Source organism: Echinops telfairi, unplaced genomic scaffold (genome assembly GCF_000313985.2).
Source record: "Echinops telfairi isolate 266 unplaced genomic scaffold, ASM31398v2 ScPeMD7_32;HRSCAF=126, whole genome shotgun sequence".
Classification (NCBI taxonomy): domain Eukaryota; kingdom Metazoa; phylum Chordata; class Mammalia; order Afrosoricida; family Tenrecidae; genus Echinops; species Echinops telfairi.
In genome coordinates this window covers 208,629-223,991 of record NW_022103929.1, presented here as the reverse complement: position 1 = coordinate 223,991, position 15,363 = coordinate 208,629, and the positions used below count along the sequence as shown (strand labels likewise).

Genomic DNA, 15,363 nt, shown 5'->3' with positions numbered 1-15,363 from the left:
AAAAAGACATAAAAAAATAATTTATAAATTAACGAGGGTTCAAAAAAATTAACAAGAGGTCATGAGGGAGGGAGGGGATGGGAGGGGGGAAATGAGATGATACTAAGGGCTCAAGTAGAAAAAAATATTTTGAAAACTATGATGGCAACATAGGTACAAATGTGCTTGACACAAAGGATGGATGTATAAATTGTGATGAGCTGCAAAAGCCCACAAAATGACAAAAAAAAATCAATACTGGGAATTTTAGGGAGCAGTTCTCCTGTCCTACAGTGTCTCTGTAAGACAAAAATCACTTGATGGCAGTGGGCTTATACTATGCATATTTGAAAAGAGGTGGGAAATAAACTCTAGTCTATTGATTTCATTTTTGTTGTTGTTGTTGTTGTTTTGTGATTTCTTGATGGTACTTTTTAATCTAAAATTTATTATTTTCTCCATGTTGGACCATATACTATTACTATTAAAACTACTATATTTCCATCATACAGATGAGAAAGATGAGGCTCAGGGAGGTAAATTAACCTGCATATGATCTCACAACTAGTATTTAAAGATCTGAGATTCAAATTAATTCCAAACCATTACATATAGGTGTGTGTAGAGGAGCAAACAAAGCAGAATGTGGGAAGAGGAGGTTGCCACAGTCCTTACTGAGCATGTAACATTTGAGCTGAGTTTTAAACATCAGGAGCTTGTCAAGAAGCAAGACTGTATTCCAAAATCAAAATACCAAAGTCACTGCTATCCAGTCAATTCACAATATTTTTTTTAAACAAACGCATAATTTTATTTGTTTACTTTTAAGTTTAAATCCTTGAGGGGTACAACATCACAGGAATCCTGTGTCCAATAGCCTTAGCAGGCAGGTAGCTCCAGAATTTGGCCCGAACCATGCCACTGTTAAAAACATGGAACGTTTCACGAATGTGTGTCAGTCCAACTTGTAACCACTACGCCACCATGGTTCACCAAACTCCAGAGAGAAAGTAACACTGGACAAAAACCCAAAGCAAAGTGATAATGAGAAAAGAAAGTTCTGCAAAAGGCAACAGAAACATAGGGTTACATTCACAATTAAGTCATCTTAAAGGACTCACCAGAAGTTCTAACATCTAAAATGGAATGTTTCATAGACGTTATTGAGAACTTCTATGACCATCATACTAGGTCAGAGCAAGATAAAGGCAGTCTTTTTACATGATTGAGCTAATCAGTCTGAATTATGTTCAAAAAGCAACGGAGAACCACAGAAAGCTCCTAAGAATGGAATTACAGATTTGAGTCAGGGAAACCACTTAAGAGGCTACTACAAGGGTGTGAAAGTAGAATAAGTGCTAATCCAGTGCTGTCCAAAAGAAATATAATGCAAACCAGATACATGATTTCAAATTTTCCAAAAAGGTACAAAGAAATAAACCAAAAATCACGGAACCCACTGCCATCAAGCCACCCTTCAGGGCAAAGTAGCACTAGCTCCCACGGGTTTCAAAGACTGAAACTCTTTACGGGAACAGAGAGTCTCATGTCTCCTGTGGAAGGGCTGGTGGGTTTGGACCACCAACCATGTGGTTAACAGCCCAATGTGCCGCTAGGACTCCTATTTTCTAAAAATAAATAGATTAAATTAGCCCTACTAAAAACAAAATAAATAAATAAATAAGTCCTACTATGCAACATTTTTATTTACTTCTGTACACCTAAAAGATTATTTCACCATGCAATCAATATAAAAAAGTCTTCACAATACATTTTACTTTCTTTTTTTCTGTACTATCTTTAAATCTGGTATGCATTTTATACTTCTAGCACTTATCAATTTGGATACTGAATTTTTACTGGGAAGATTTCATTTATAGTTGAGATTTGATAACATTAACAGGTGAAAAGTTAAATACCCATGCCCAAGTTGTTCCAAACATTGCTTTAAGGTTTTCCAATACTGAACTGAGGATCTGTCTTAATTAAATTGTCAGTTCCTCAGTCATGACAGCCACCCTTTCAACAGCGCCATGTGTGCAGTATACTCGAGAGAACTAATACTAGTAGTACTAATACTATTCTATTTAGGATAGGCCTAAAGACGGGGGCTTTCCTCCTGTAAAGAGTTACAGTCTCACAGGGAAACCCACAGGGCAGTTCTATCCTGTCCTCTAGGGTCACTAGGAGTCTCCATCAATGGCAGAAAGAGTGACAAAGGAATTATGGCTGTTGGCACATTTCATACTGCTGAAGCTTTCTATGAACTAAGATCAATAACATACCAAGAATGACCTATGACAGTAGCCCTATTGGCCACATCCTTACTACTATCATTAACTTTCTCTTGACGAGTGCCTACACCTGTGAAAAGGAAGTACAGCAGGGAATTGTTATACCTCATCTCCTATGTGCAATGCACCCAAAGTGTGTGTGGCCTCAAAGTATGCTCTTCGTTACACAAGGAATAACTCACTCACCGTTTGTATGGACTACGTAAAACACTTGGTTTCTCTCTACTCTCCTACTGCTCAGCCATTTCACTGTTCATTAGACTTTATCTACAATGCAGGAGCTCTGGAGGCACAAAGGGTAAACATTTGGCTGCCAACTAAAAAGGTGGCACTTCAAACCCACCAGTTGCTGGGTAGCAAGGAGGCCTGGTGATTGACTCTGATAAATCCTTCAGCCTCTGAATCCCATAGAGCACTTCTACCGTCACATAGACCGCCGAGTCAGACTCAGCTTGACAGCACACAACAACAAATATCCAATGAAGAAAAAGAAGTCATAGGAAAGCCTGCTTTTTATAATCATTTTATTAGGGGCTCATACAACTCTTATCACAATCCATACACACATCAATTGTATAAAGCACATTTGTACATTCATTGCCCTCATCATTCTCAAAACATATGCTCTCCACTTAAGCCCCTGGCATCAGCTCCTCATTTTTCCCCTCCCTTCCCGCCCTCCCTTGTGAACCCTTGATAATTTATAAATTATTATTTTGACATATCTTTCCCTGTCCGACGTCTCCCTTCACCCACTTTTCTGTTGTCCGTCCCCCAGGGAGGACACATAGATCCTTGTAATTGGTTCCCCCTTTCCCGCCAACCCTCCCTCTACCCTCCCAGTAACGCCACTTACACCACTGGTCCTGAAGGGATCATCCGCCCTGGATTCCCTGTGTTTCCAGTTCTTATCTGTACCAATGTACATCCTCTGGTCTAACCAGACTTCCAAGGTAGAATTCGTATCATGATAGTGGGGCGGTGGGGGTGGGGGAGGAAGCATTTAGGAACTAGAGGAAAGTTGTATTTTTCATTGTTGCTACATCGCACCCTGACTGGCTCGTCTCCTCCCTGAAACCCTTCTGTAAGGGGATGTCCAGTGGCCTACAAATGGGTTTTGGGTCTCCACTCCGCACTCCCCGCCCTCACTCACTATGGTAAGATTTTTTGTTCTGATGATGCCTGATAACTGATCCCTTCGACACCTCATGATCGCACAGGCTGGTGTGCTTCTTCCATGTGGGCTTTGTTGCTTCTGAGCTAAATGGCCGCTGTTCACCTTCAAGCCTTTAAGACCAGACGCTATATCTTTTGATAGCCGGGAAAGCCTGGTTCTAATGCTACATTTATTAGAGACAGCACAAGCATAACGGCTAAGAGTTTAAGCTCTGAAGTCAGCCTGCTTGGATTCAAATTCTGGTTCTCACATGTATGAAATGTGTGACCTTGGGAAGTTACTCAGGCCTCTCTGTGGCTCAGTTCCCTCTTCTGCAAAACCCTGATAATGACCCATGCTTCCTTGGGATGTTTCAAGGATTACAGAAGACAACACACAAAAATAAACTGGCATCTGGTACTTGGCATGTAGGAGATGATCCAAACACATGTGCTTTTTAAACAGAGCTGGTGGAGAAAGTGAAACCTGCTGGCGGCTGACACTAACCCCAAGGCCTACTGTTCAACCCCACCAGCTGCTCTGAGGGAGAAGGAAAGGGCTTTCTGCTTCGGGAAAGATTTATAGCCTCAGAAACCCAAAGCAGCAATCTTACTCTGTCCTAAAGGGTTGCTGTAAGTTGGATGGCAGCCAGAGATATAAGTGGAGAAAAACTTGAAATTATGGCTCAAGCAAAAAACTCCAAAAAAAACAGTCACTGCCATCGAGGCGACTCCAACATAGCAATCGTATAGGACAGGGTCGAACTGCCTTTATGGGTTTCAGAGACTGTAACTCTTGGCCAGAGTAGAAAGCCTTATCTTTGTTCTGCTGAGCAGCTAGTGGTTTCAAACTGCTGACCTTGTGGTTAGCAGCACAACCATAATCACTATGCAACCAGGACTCCTGCTTCCATACTTCAAGTAACCATGTCCTTTCCAACATTTTTTTAAATGTACAGGTAGTATTTTGAGGTCCAAAAATAAAGAATCTTGCATGTAGTTACAGTCATTTTGAAAGGCTCTAAATCAAAAAAGCCTTTTCCACTGACAGAGGCAGATAATGCAGGGTGGCACAGGTGCAGTCAAGCAAATGGAAAAACATGAAGCAAAGGAGAAAGGAAACTTGCCTGCTTTTCCTTTTCCGAGGTGCTTTCTCCGCTGTGCCACTCAGTCTGCGGAACAAACAAAAAAGATAATCACTAAAAGTAACACCCACGAATCCATCTCCGGCCTACTGTGCTAATCTATGAGTAAACGTAGTACTCTCTGGGGGGGTCTAACCTTGCTAAAGCCATACCTTACCCAACAAACCCTTTATGCCCTGCTTCCCCTATGTACCGAAAGCAATCCCGGACTCCCTCCTCCTAATGTCTTCTTAGCGACTTAGCCCCAAACCTGCTTTGCTTCCTCCTAGTCTCTCCTCCTATTCCCAGCCCCTACTCGTCTCGACCCAGCTCCCCCAAACCTCCACCTACTCATTGTCTGCCTCATCACCCCACAAGCCCCTCCGACCTCCTTTTTCCTGCGCCCACCCCTCCCAACAAGAACTGCCCCTCCGAGCCCCGCCCCTCCAGACCCGCGCTCCCCGCATTCCATGGCCCTTCCACGGGGCGCCCGCGCCCTGCCCCTTCGGGCCCAGAGCCCCCCACCTCACCTTCCCCGGAGCCCCTTCCCGCACACGTCACGCTCGCCTGGCCTCGAAGGTGTGATCAGGGTCCTGCCCGCGCTACCACCCCCGGTGGCCCCCAGACCCTGCACTCCCTGCACCTCCGCCCCTCCAGTCTCGGCGCCCCGAAAGCTTCACGGCCCCAAGCCACTGCCTCTCGGCCCGCTCCCTCTCCCCGGCCCCATCCCCACCCCCGACCTCCACACAGCCCACGCCCCACCTGGGGACCAGGCGACTCCGCGGCTGCGGCTGCGGCTGCTGCCGGGCTCCTCTGACCATCCGGCTCCCGCTCCGCCGCGGGAGCTGCTCCGGCGGCCGCAGGGCTCGCTCGGGAAGCTGAGGCGGCGGAGGCTGGAGTAGGCGGAGGAGAGGGAGGAGGGCCTCGCGCCTCTGCCTGGCTTGCCACGGACCCGCCTCCTTCGCGCCTCTCATCATCTCCGATTGGTTAGAGCCATTGTGTGGCCGAAAGCCTCGCGCTCGATTGGACATTCAGGCTGTCATACTGCACGCTGCCCACCCAGAGGTTTGGTTGAGACTGCAGGTGGCGGCAGCGGTGCCGTAGAGACTGCAGGCTGGACCGGAGAACTATGCGCCACCGTGCGCTCAAAAGTAAGAACTGCAGTTCGGCATCAGACACCTGCCCGCAGGTCCTCCAGGCTCTGCATCCTTATCTCACACACCTGCTGGCGCCATCTCCAGCACCACCACTGACTGCATCACACCTAGACAGAAAGCCCCAATCTCTCTGTAGTTTCCCAAACTCCACTGGCAGGTGCGACAGGGAGGCAATTCACCCCATCGAGCTTCCTTTTGAACCACCTCAAATGTGGGCCCTATCATCTCTGAAATGGTTCCACAGCTTACGGCCACCCTTTGTGGATGATACAGCCAAAAACCTACAAATTTCACCAAAAATAAGGCCTGGTTTGATCTCCCAACTCTGTAGAATATATTGCATAGAGTGCGGACTTTCAAGAAAAAGATTTTACTGTGAAAGAAAAATCGAGGCTGCAAACAGAACTGATGTCATGGCTAAAGCGTGCATTCCATTTCTGAAAGACCTAAAAGCACAATTGATCGCTACATTTGTGCTAACCATCCTGTGTACTGCAGATAATGGTCATTCTTCAGTCAGTTGTTCGATTTCAGTAGAAATTTTACTGTGTTTTTGTTGATGACGTAATCGTGCCTAACTACCCACACCAAGCACAGTACCTTTCCTCATCACCCTTCACAAGTCTATCCTTGAAATAAAGGATAGCTCACTAAATAATCTAAAGCTTATTCTTGAAAGGTGTATCTTCTCAACCTCTCTCATCTATGTCTTACATAGATAGGTACAGGTAGTTTTTGATTGGTAGATCTGTAACACATTTGGAGCTGGGAAGTGACATATTTCTTTCACCTCGATTCAAATCAAGATGACAGCCTAAGGCAGTACACAGACACAAAGACAAATAAATGTCTCCGTGATCTTCACAGATGGCAGAAATGAGGATTCTAGGTTTTTTTTTTATGAAAGCAAATTGTAGAGACCCTACAGAACAAAGCAGAACTGCCTTGTTTGCAAGGCTATGAATCTTGACAAAAGCATACTGTCATATCTTTCTCATGCAAAACAGAATGACTGGTGAGTTCCAACTGCCCATTCTCTGGTTAGCAGCTATGTGCCACCAGGGCTCCTTTATAAAATAGTTAAGTTGTAGTGGGGTTTTAAAAATGGCTTTTTCCCCAAGAAAAAAATGTTGCCAAATTTGGCGTCCTCCAAATTCACCTTGTATGCAAGCTTATCACAGAACCACAAATCTCAATCCCAACTGGCAATATTTACTTTTCATCCACAAATCAGAAAGAGGAAAGAAGAATCTGAATGATTTGTGTAAGACAAGTGGTGGTGGTGAAGGATCAACTAAGGGACTCATCTTGAAATGTCATCTGGGTTTTAAAACACCCAAATCTACCAGATTTTTAAGGCCTTTATTTAATTTGGCCTGAAATACTCATATATTCTGCCAACAGAGCTACACCTAGGCATTTCTCACATCTTTCCAATTAGAACCCTCAAGTCTTAAAGGTTAATCTGCACATGTACAAATTCTAGTAACCCCTGCTTCTGTGCTTTTCTGTGGTAAATATACAGCTAATCATTCCAATTTAAGTTTAATTCACTTTCTCATTAAAGCCTTCCTATCAAACATTTCCGTCTTCCAATTTCCATCATCATCAATTGGTGTATGTTTTTATTATTTCCTTAACTTCATTGGCAAATGGTATAGAAGAGTGTGAACCTCAATAAACAGCAACTTTGGGTCAGTGACTGGTTGCTTTATGGATGTTATTTTTAATCCTTAGATCAACTATGTACCGTATTAGTTCGTTTCAAAAAGAAGAATCTTAAAATTCAGAGAATCCAATTTGCTCAGGGTCATACAGCTATAACCAATATTGCTTTAAAAGGCTTAAGATGTACTCTGGGGTTCCCTATAAAGATGCTAAGTTTCAGTTATTCTATGCAGCCTTGGACAAGTTATATAGAGCCACAAGAAGCACTATACAAATAGGGCATATACAGCATAACTAAGTATACTCAGTGCAGGTCAGCTGCTATTACTGCGTGGCTGAACGGTTGTCCATCTAGATCTCATTCTCAAACCTATCTATATTCTTTCTACTATTCCATAATATCTCCATGCAGTCTTTTATATCCCATTCCATCTACACCCAAAAACAGAGTTCTGAGAAAGAGTGGGTGACCAAGGAATTAGTGGAAACAGACTTTTGTAATACATTATTGATACAAAAGAAAAAATATTCTGTAAATCTCACACATTTTTAAGAAAACATTTGAATGATACAAGCCAAGCTTATTCTCTGGAGGACAAGGCCCATATTCACAAACTGATTGATGAGGAAACAGAAAGCTAAGAGGGGAGTGAAAAAGCAGCCCTCTGTATTTAGCATGTTAGGGGACTTTCCAACTTGTGTGTGTGGTATTTTTATACTACTGTATATTTCACCAGCACCACTGCACACTGTAAATATACAAGTGAAAGACTCTATAACAATCTCATACTCCTGGGTACTAGAAGCATACTCCATACTGGAAACATACTCCTGGGTACTGGATCCAGGACAGAACACTGAATATTAACTTTAAAGAACTGGAATACTTAGCTCAGAGACAAGGGCAGAAATAGAAAAAGATTCACTTTTGTTTACCAAGTCAACAAACCAAGTGAAGGAATACACATTTTTTAATTTGTTATATAAAATGCTAACTTATTTTAGACATACCAGACTGTGCAGTAAAATTATTTTTCACAAACTTCCTCTAATCTTTTTTATTAATTTACACTGAAGGTATATAGCACCTTTCATCCAAAGAACTGAAAGTGCTTCACAAACAGCATTTAAAAATCAATTACATTTAAAAGTCTGGATTCTTGTTGTTAAATCTCTTCGACTCCAAATACACAGTTCCTGGAAGCTGATGGAAAGTGATTCTATTCCTGATAATAAAGCAGCTCAAAGAGAGTCCCATTTTATTTTCACAACACAGGTATTTTCCACAACCTGATTCTGTGCTTTCAAAGCTAAAACACACACATCATCTTATTCCAATTCACAATTATTTTTAAGATGTCAAAATCTTCCAACAGCTCTAGACATCCAGACGGAGTAGGAGCTGATGCAGGTTGCATATTAGATGTACTTGATCCAGGCTTTTGAGGATCATACCAGATGAACACATTTAAAGTACTGAGACTTTCCAGGGAAAAGCAATAAGCTATAAAAAGCTAGGCAAGAGCATATTAGGTAAATAAGGGAAAGGAGTAATGGCAATTAAAAAGACAGTTCTTACTAGAGCCTAGGATACTTTATTAGAAACCAAGTAGCCCGTAGGCAAATAAAAATATTTACCCCTCCCCCCATTAATACAACATAAGGGTTACATTCAGCTGAGGTACAGGGAATGACAGATCCTCCTGCCTACAACTCTATAACTCGCAAGTACAGTATCTTCCTACACAATTCTGCTACATAGCCCTTGTTTATTAGAGGAATTCAAATATTCCGCTTAGGCGTACAAGTCCAATATTATCACTCTCTTCCCTTTACATGTCTAATAGTAAAAACTTTTTATCCATTCAAAAAGCCATTATTTAGTTGAAGTCAGGCAAAGAGATGGTAGGTAAGGAATGGACAGATTATTATTGGCATATGCCCAACTATTGACAAATAAATGCAGTACACCTTGACTTAAAAGTCACATTACAGGGATAACTAAAACAACTGCAATAACTACATAGTCTGAGCAAAGGAGTGTCAACTGGGAAGGATGGGCTGAAACAGTTTTACTGGTACAATTTAGAAGCAATGAAGAGCACGCACTTAAATACAACGTATGGTAACGGAGAAAAATACTGCCGAGAGCTGTTCAAAGAACAAGTTGTCTGCATCATTAATTTCCAGTGTTTCACAATTAGTAAGATATACAACTACATATCCCTGTATGACAAAAATACCTTTCCCCCTGAATAACACTGGGGTCAGGGCAGTAACATGAAGGTACTGACCCAACACTAATTCAAGGGTGTGCAGCAAGAGTCTTAGCCACTTCTTTCACAGAGCTATACAATTAAAAACTACACAAGGAACTGGCTAACAAGGAAAGGAAATCAAATCAAAACAGTATTGTGCTCATTTAATCAAAGAAAACCCTGATGAAAAATTATGTGCCAAGAAGCTTAATAAGAATTTTATTGCATTTTTAGGTAACCTGGAAGTTCTTGTCCTGAAGGTGAAAGGTTGGTTTTCCAAAACTACCTGAACAGATGCTAAAGTGCTTTATTAATTGGCTGGCTTCACAAGGATTTCCTGGAATGATACAAATCATAGCAAAGGGATACCAACTATTTCAAAAAGTGGTAAATTCCAACATCATTTATGACGGCAGTCATAAGAGACACTGGAACACTTGTCCATATTAAGTGGACAGTTGCATATCAAGAACTAATCATCACAACCCTTTGGATATTCAAATTACTTACACAAAGCCAAAATATGGTATTACAGACCTTTACAAAAAGGATAATTTGTTTCTTTCTACACTTTTAAAAATCTGCTTCAGATTACATTTCACAAATACAAGAGGCCTAACTTTAATCTTTCCAGTTGCAGTTAAAAAATGAACACTTTCTAAAAGTTAAGGTCAAGTGTTACAACAAGAGAATGACTCCTATTGAAAAATACAGATTTTACTTAATGATATTCATGATAGATTGTAAACTGGATTGATCACATTCTACTCAACTGGTATTAAATGAACACATTTGCATCACAAGTATTAAATGTTTTTCTATTACTATAGAGGATATAAACCAAAACATTAATATGGCAGTTATGTTCTTTAGGCACAGTTTAGTGATTTTAAAAAACAAAACGAACAAACAAAAAAACATAATATTGAATTTCAATTGAACTTTTTAAACTCAAAAACCAAAGGGTCAAGAATTTTAATTTTTAAAAAAAGGATAACTTTAAGCTAACAATGCAAGCTGTTTAAAATTTCTATCCCTTAACCTATGAGTTTTAAGATTACTTTATTAAAAAATACAAGGAATCTGAAAAAAGATCAATACAATTATCTTAATGTACAAAGTCATAAGCTGTAGCAGTTTTTAACTAAAATTTAAAAACACAACAAGGAGGGCAGCCCTTTAGACCAATTTATTTTATATCCATTTAAAATATCATCCAACAAAGGACAATGAAGTTTACAGCTGGGACAGGTATACATAACTTGAGGCATTTGCAGTCCATCATGCCCACTGAATAACAACTTTGCTGCTGAAATTTCTTAAAACTTACCAAACTAAAACAAAAGGCTGAATGATACAAAAGGAGTATTTCGGTGGAGTCTGTTCTGTCAATTGGCGTTTTAAACAAAGGAAACACATCCTGTTTCCCCCAGACTAGTTAAGTAAGCAAGAGCTACATGCAGCAGTGTATTAAGACATTTCTCAAGTCTTCTCAAATGAGTCCAGGTGGGGATGGGATGAAGGAGAAAACTGATAGAAAAACATTGCTATAGACACCATAACAAACAATAAATTTAGATAATTTAAAATAAAAAAAGGCAAGAGGCAGCATTTCAGCAGCAAAGTGCTCAATAAAAAGTATATTGTAGAGGGTAATACACGAAAAGTTGGGGTAAGAAGAGGGCAGGAAAATGGGTCAGCAGGATGGTGAAGGCCTCAAAGAAAATACGGCGTCGTTGTTCTAGGAGGAATAACACGTTCTGAATCTGGAACTGCCCGGAATAACTTTGGTTCTCTTGTATTTACATCTTTGAAGACCATGATGGAGGCAATATTTCCACAACGATAGCAGTAATTAGGAGCAGACCATACTGTTACCAGCTTCTCATCAAACATAAATTTATAGCCTTCATGCACTAGTTGATGTGCTCTGCAGATGAGTTTTAAGTTGTTGATATGAACAAACTGTAATTTAGAAAAGCTTTGTAAATAAGTATCCAGTATATATATACATATATATATAAAGACAAATAGCCCACAAGAGCATAATCAGTTAAATAAATGGTCAAAACCTGTTGATTATTAAAGCTCTCACAATTACAGAACCCAGCCCAGATATCCTCAGCAAGCGCAATAGCAAATCAAATCACACTGGCTTGATTCATGAGAGCTATCTAATTAGATGGTCACATAATTCATTTCTACAGTTTAATAATAAAGACAAATACTACTAATATTTAGCCTTTAAATCAGGGTTGCTGTGGTTTTGATTCATGGTAACCCCATGTTATATCAAAGTGGAACTGTACTCCAGGGGGTTCCAATGACTGATTTGGGGGAATATGTTTTTAGACCTTGCTTCCGTGGACCCTCTGAGTTCAGAATAACCAGCATTCTGATTAACAATAAAGTGTGGTAGCAGTTTGCACCATAATTAAGGACTTCATCTAGCATTTAGTGAGGGTTTAGTATGTGTCATTTTTGTAAATAATTCTGAAAGGGAGTTTTATTACTTAAAAAAAGAAAGGCTCAAATAGAATACATTATTTACCCAAGTTGCCCCGTGGGGAGTGTAGTAGTTACATAATCTAGTGTTAATTGGAGAGGATTACAAGCAAAGGGGTGGAGTCTGGCCTGTCAATCAAGACATAAGCAATGAAGCCTCTGTGTGGGCATGGTCTTCTTCTGAGAATTCTGGGAACTCCTGTTTTTCCTCCTTGGAGGAGGAAGATACTTCTCTTTCTCTGGTCACTCAGAGACTACTGACAAGACACATGGAACTACGCTAGTGCCTTGAGCTGGAGCAGCCACATGGAGACCCCTGCCAGCACTGAAATGCTTACAATGCCACTGGATCCACAAGACTTCCCACCCACTGGCCTGTGATCTTCCTGCATTCAACGTTATTGTATGTGTTTTGTGAGTCTGAAGAGGGCTTTATAGATTGCTATCGGGCATATGGACTAATATCGGACTTACGGACTTGATCTAAACTGAGCTGGGATGTTTTCTCAATATTCAATAGCTCTTATATATAAAGCTCTTTCCTATGAATGTCTATGAATTTGTTTCTCTAGTCTACCCAAACACAGGATTAGAATCAAATTCTCTGACTCTATTATGCAGATCACTCCCCAATATAAGTTTATACCTATATGTTTATATGGGTGCATTTTTTAAATGGAAAATAATTGAACCTCAAAAAGTTTCCTGTCTTGTATCTCTTATTCTGTTATTTAATAGCACTATTTGGAAAGGGACAGTTATACTACATATATTACCAAGTGAATGCTGGAATAGGTACTTTCACAAGGAGATAACATTTAACTATTAAGCAAAGACATATTTAAATAAACAACTATAAATCTGGTATCTATCACAACAAGTTTGGATAAACCAAATTGAAATGTGTTATCTATGATGACCATAATTCTTTGTGCCATCCATTAGTAAACAACAAACTACTTTTCAAAAATGATGAAATTTACCTCATTTGTGACCTTCGCTCCAAAAAGCCAGCCTGCTCCTCGGGGACTGATAGCCCAAGTATCTACATCTTCAGGATCTGACCAAACCAGGTCACAAAATGCTCCTTTATGAGGAATTTCCTGATTACGTTCAATTGTTCGAATTTGATCCAGTGTTTTGATATCAGGAGACAAACCACCATGAACACACAAAATCTGCTCATCTATTAACTAGGGGGGTAAAAGGATAAGAAGTTGAATGTAAACTACTATAACTCAGTCATGTCCAAATTCATCAACAAAAACTAAAGGTCTCAATGTAATTCAGATGGCAAATAGATAAAACTTTGGAATGTGTTATTGGCAGGAAAAATACTTGAGGTTTTAAAAATAATTCACATCAACTTACAGCTGCCACTGTAAGCATGTCAAATACTTTGGTACAGTATCTCCAGGCATTAGCATTTCCATATTTGGTTTGGCACTCATCTGTGAAAGAAACAGAACTCTCATTAATGAAGTCCTGAATCTGTCAATAAAATAAACAGCCTATCCAATCATAGATCATTCTTTGAGACAATGGAAACTCAGCTTCAACTAGAATTTCAAGTTATGACATATATGTAGGCTTTGTCCATGAAATAAGGTCAAAAGGAAACAAACATCTAACATACAGTTTGACACTGAAAGTCTGTGGAAAACTTAAAATTTTTTCATGAACTTTAGAAAGTTTGAATATAACTTATCGCCATTGAGTCAATTCCAACTTATGATGTATGCATACATATGTGTGTGTGTGTGTGTGTATACATATATACACATATACTAGAGGGCTTCAAAAAGTTCATACAATTCTATTATCTTTTAATTCCATTTATCCAGAACATTAAAAAAAATCATTTTATTGGGAGCTTGCACGACTCTTATCACAATCCATACATCCATCCATTGTGTCAAGCACATTTGTATATTTGTTGCCAACATCATTCTCAAAACGTATGCTTTCTACTTGAGCCCTTGGTATCAGTTCCTCTTTTTCCCCTCCCTCACAAACCCTTGATAATTTATAAATTATTATTATTGTGACATGTCTTACACTGTTCATTGTCTCCCTTCACCCACTTTCTGTTGTCCGTCCCCCAAGGAGGGGGTTATATGTAGATCCTTGTGGTCAGTTCCCTCTTTCTACCCCACCTTCCCTCCACCCTCCCCGTTTCACCACTCTCACCACTGGTCCTGAGAAGTTCATCTGTCCTGGATTCCCTGTGTTTCCAGTTTCTATCTGTACGTACATGCTCTGGTCTAGCTGGACTTGTAAGGTAGAATTGGGACCATGATAGTGGAAGGGAGGAAGTATTAAAGAACCAGAGGAAAGTTGTATGTTTCATCGTTGCTATACCGCGCCCTGACTGGCTCCTCCCCACGACCCTTCTGTAAGGGGATGTTACCCAGGACATTTTTTAAGTTCCCTTGTATATACATATGTACAACACAAGATTTGGCACTTATTTTTATTCTAGGAATGGCCTTAAGAAGCCATTGAAATTACTGGCTAAAATGTTATCAATAGAAAGAACTAAACAGAAGTTTGACAGAACCCACAACAAATGCTTTGGCCACAATGTTATTTATTGTTAGTTGATATTCGAGTCAATACTGATTCATGGTCACCTCATGTACTACAAAGAATTATTCCACAGTGCTATAATCATAAAGTAAGCAGACTGCCAGGTCGTTTCCTTCACAGTACCACTGGGTAGGTTTGAATCATTGCCCTTTAGGTTAACAGCCAACCATAAACCACTGATACCACCTAGGGACTTACTATGTTATGAATACTGGACAGTTCTATCAAGCTGATTATTTAATGTTTCTACCTTATTCTAAGTACCCTGGTGCCACAATGGTTAAGTGCTCAATTGAGAACAATGAGGTCTGTGGTTTGAATCCACCAGTGGCTCTTTAAGAGAAAGATTTGACAGTCCACTTCCATAAACATCTCAGTTTGGGCAATCCTATGATGAAGTTCTACTCTGCACTTTAGGCTCATTTTGAGTCACACCACCACCTTATCCTGGCAAGATCAGCAAACGAAACAAATTAAAAGAGAATTACCGTATATACCCAGGCATAAGTCAAGTTTTTCTTGCAGTAGTGTGGTAAAATTAGGTGCCTCAGATGATAGTTGGGTCGGCTTATACTCGAATATATAAGGTAATTATAGAAACATAGGTAACTCCTAGCTCAATTTATCTCAAGAC

The 15,363-nt window shown here is 40.2% G+C and overlaps 1 protein-coding gene across 1 annotated transcript in view; it reads right to left on the bottom strand.

Moving 5' to 3' along the window:
* Nucleotides 1-8,420: 8,420 nt before the first annotated feature.
* PPP6C (protein phosphatase 6 catalytic subunit) overlaps nucleotides 8,421-15,363 on the bottom strand; it is a 34,456-nt gene continuing 27,513 nt past the window's right edge. The window contains exons 5-7 of the mRNA XM_004716451.2: nucleotides 13,512-13,591; nucleotides 13,124-13,333; nucleotides 8,421-11,600 (exon numbers count right to left, since the gene is read on the bottom strand). Coding sequence (XP_004716508.1) covers nucleotides 11,352-11,600; nucleotides 13,124-13,333; nucleotides 13,512-13,591 — 539 coding nt within the window. The 3' untranslated portion in view covers nucleotides 8,421-11,351. The remainder of the gene's footprint in view (nucleotides 11,601-13,123; nucleotides 13,334-13,511; nucleotides 13,592-15,363) is intronic.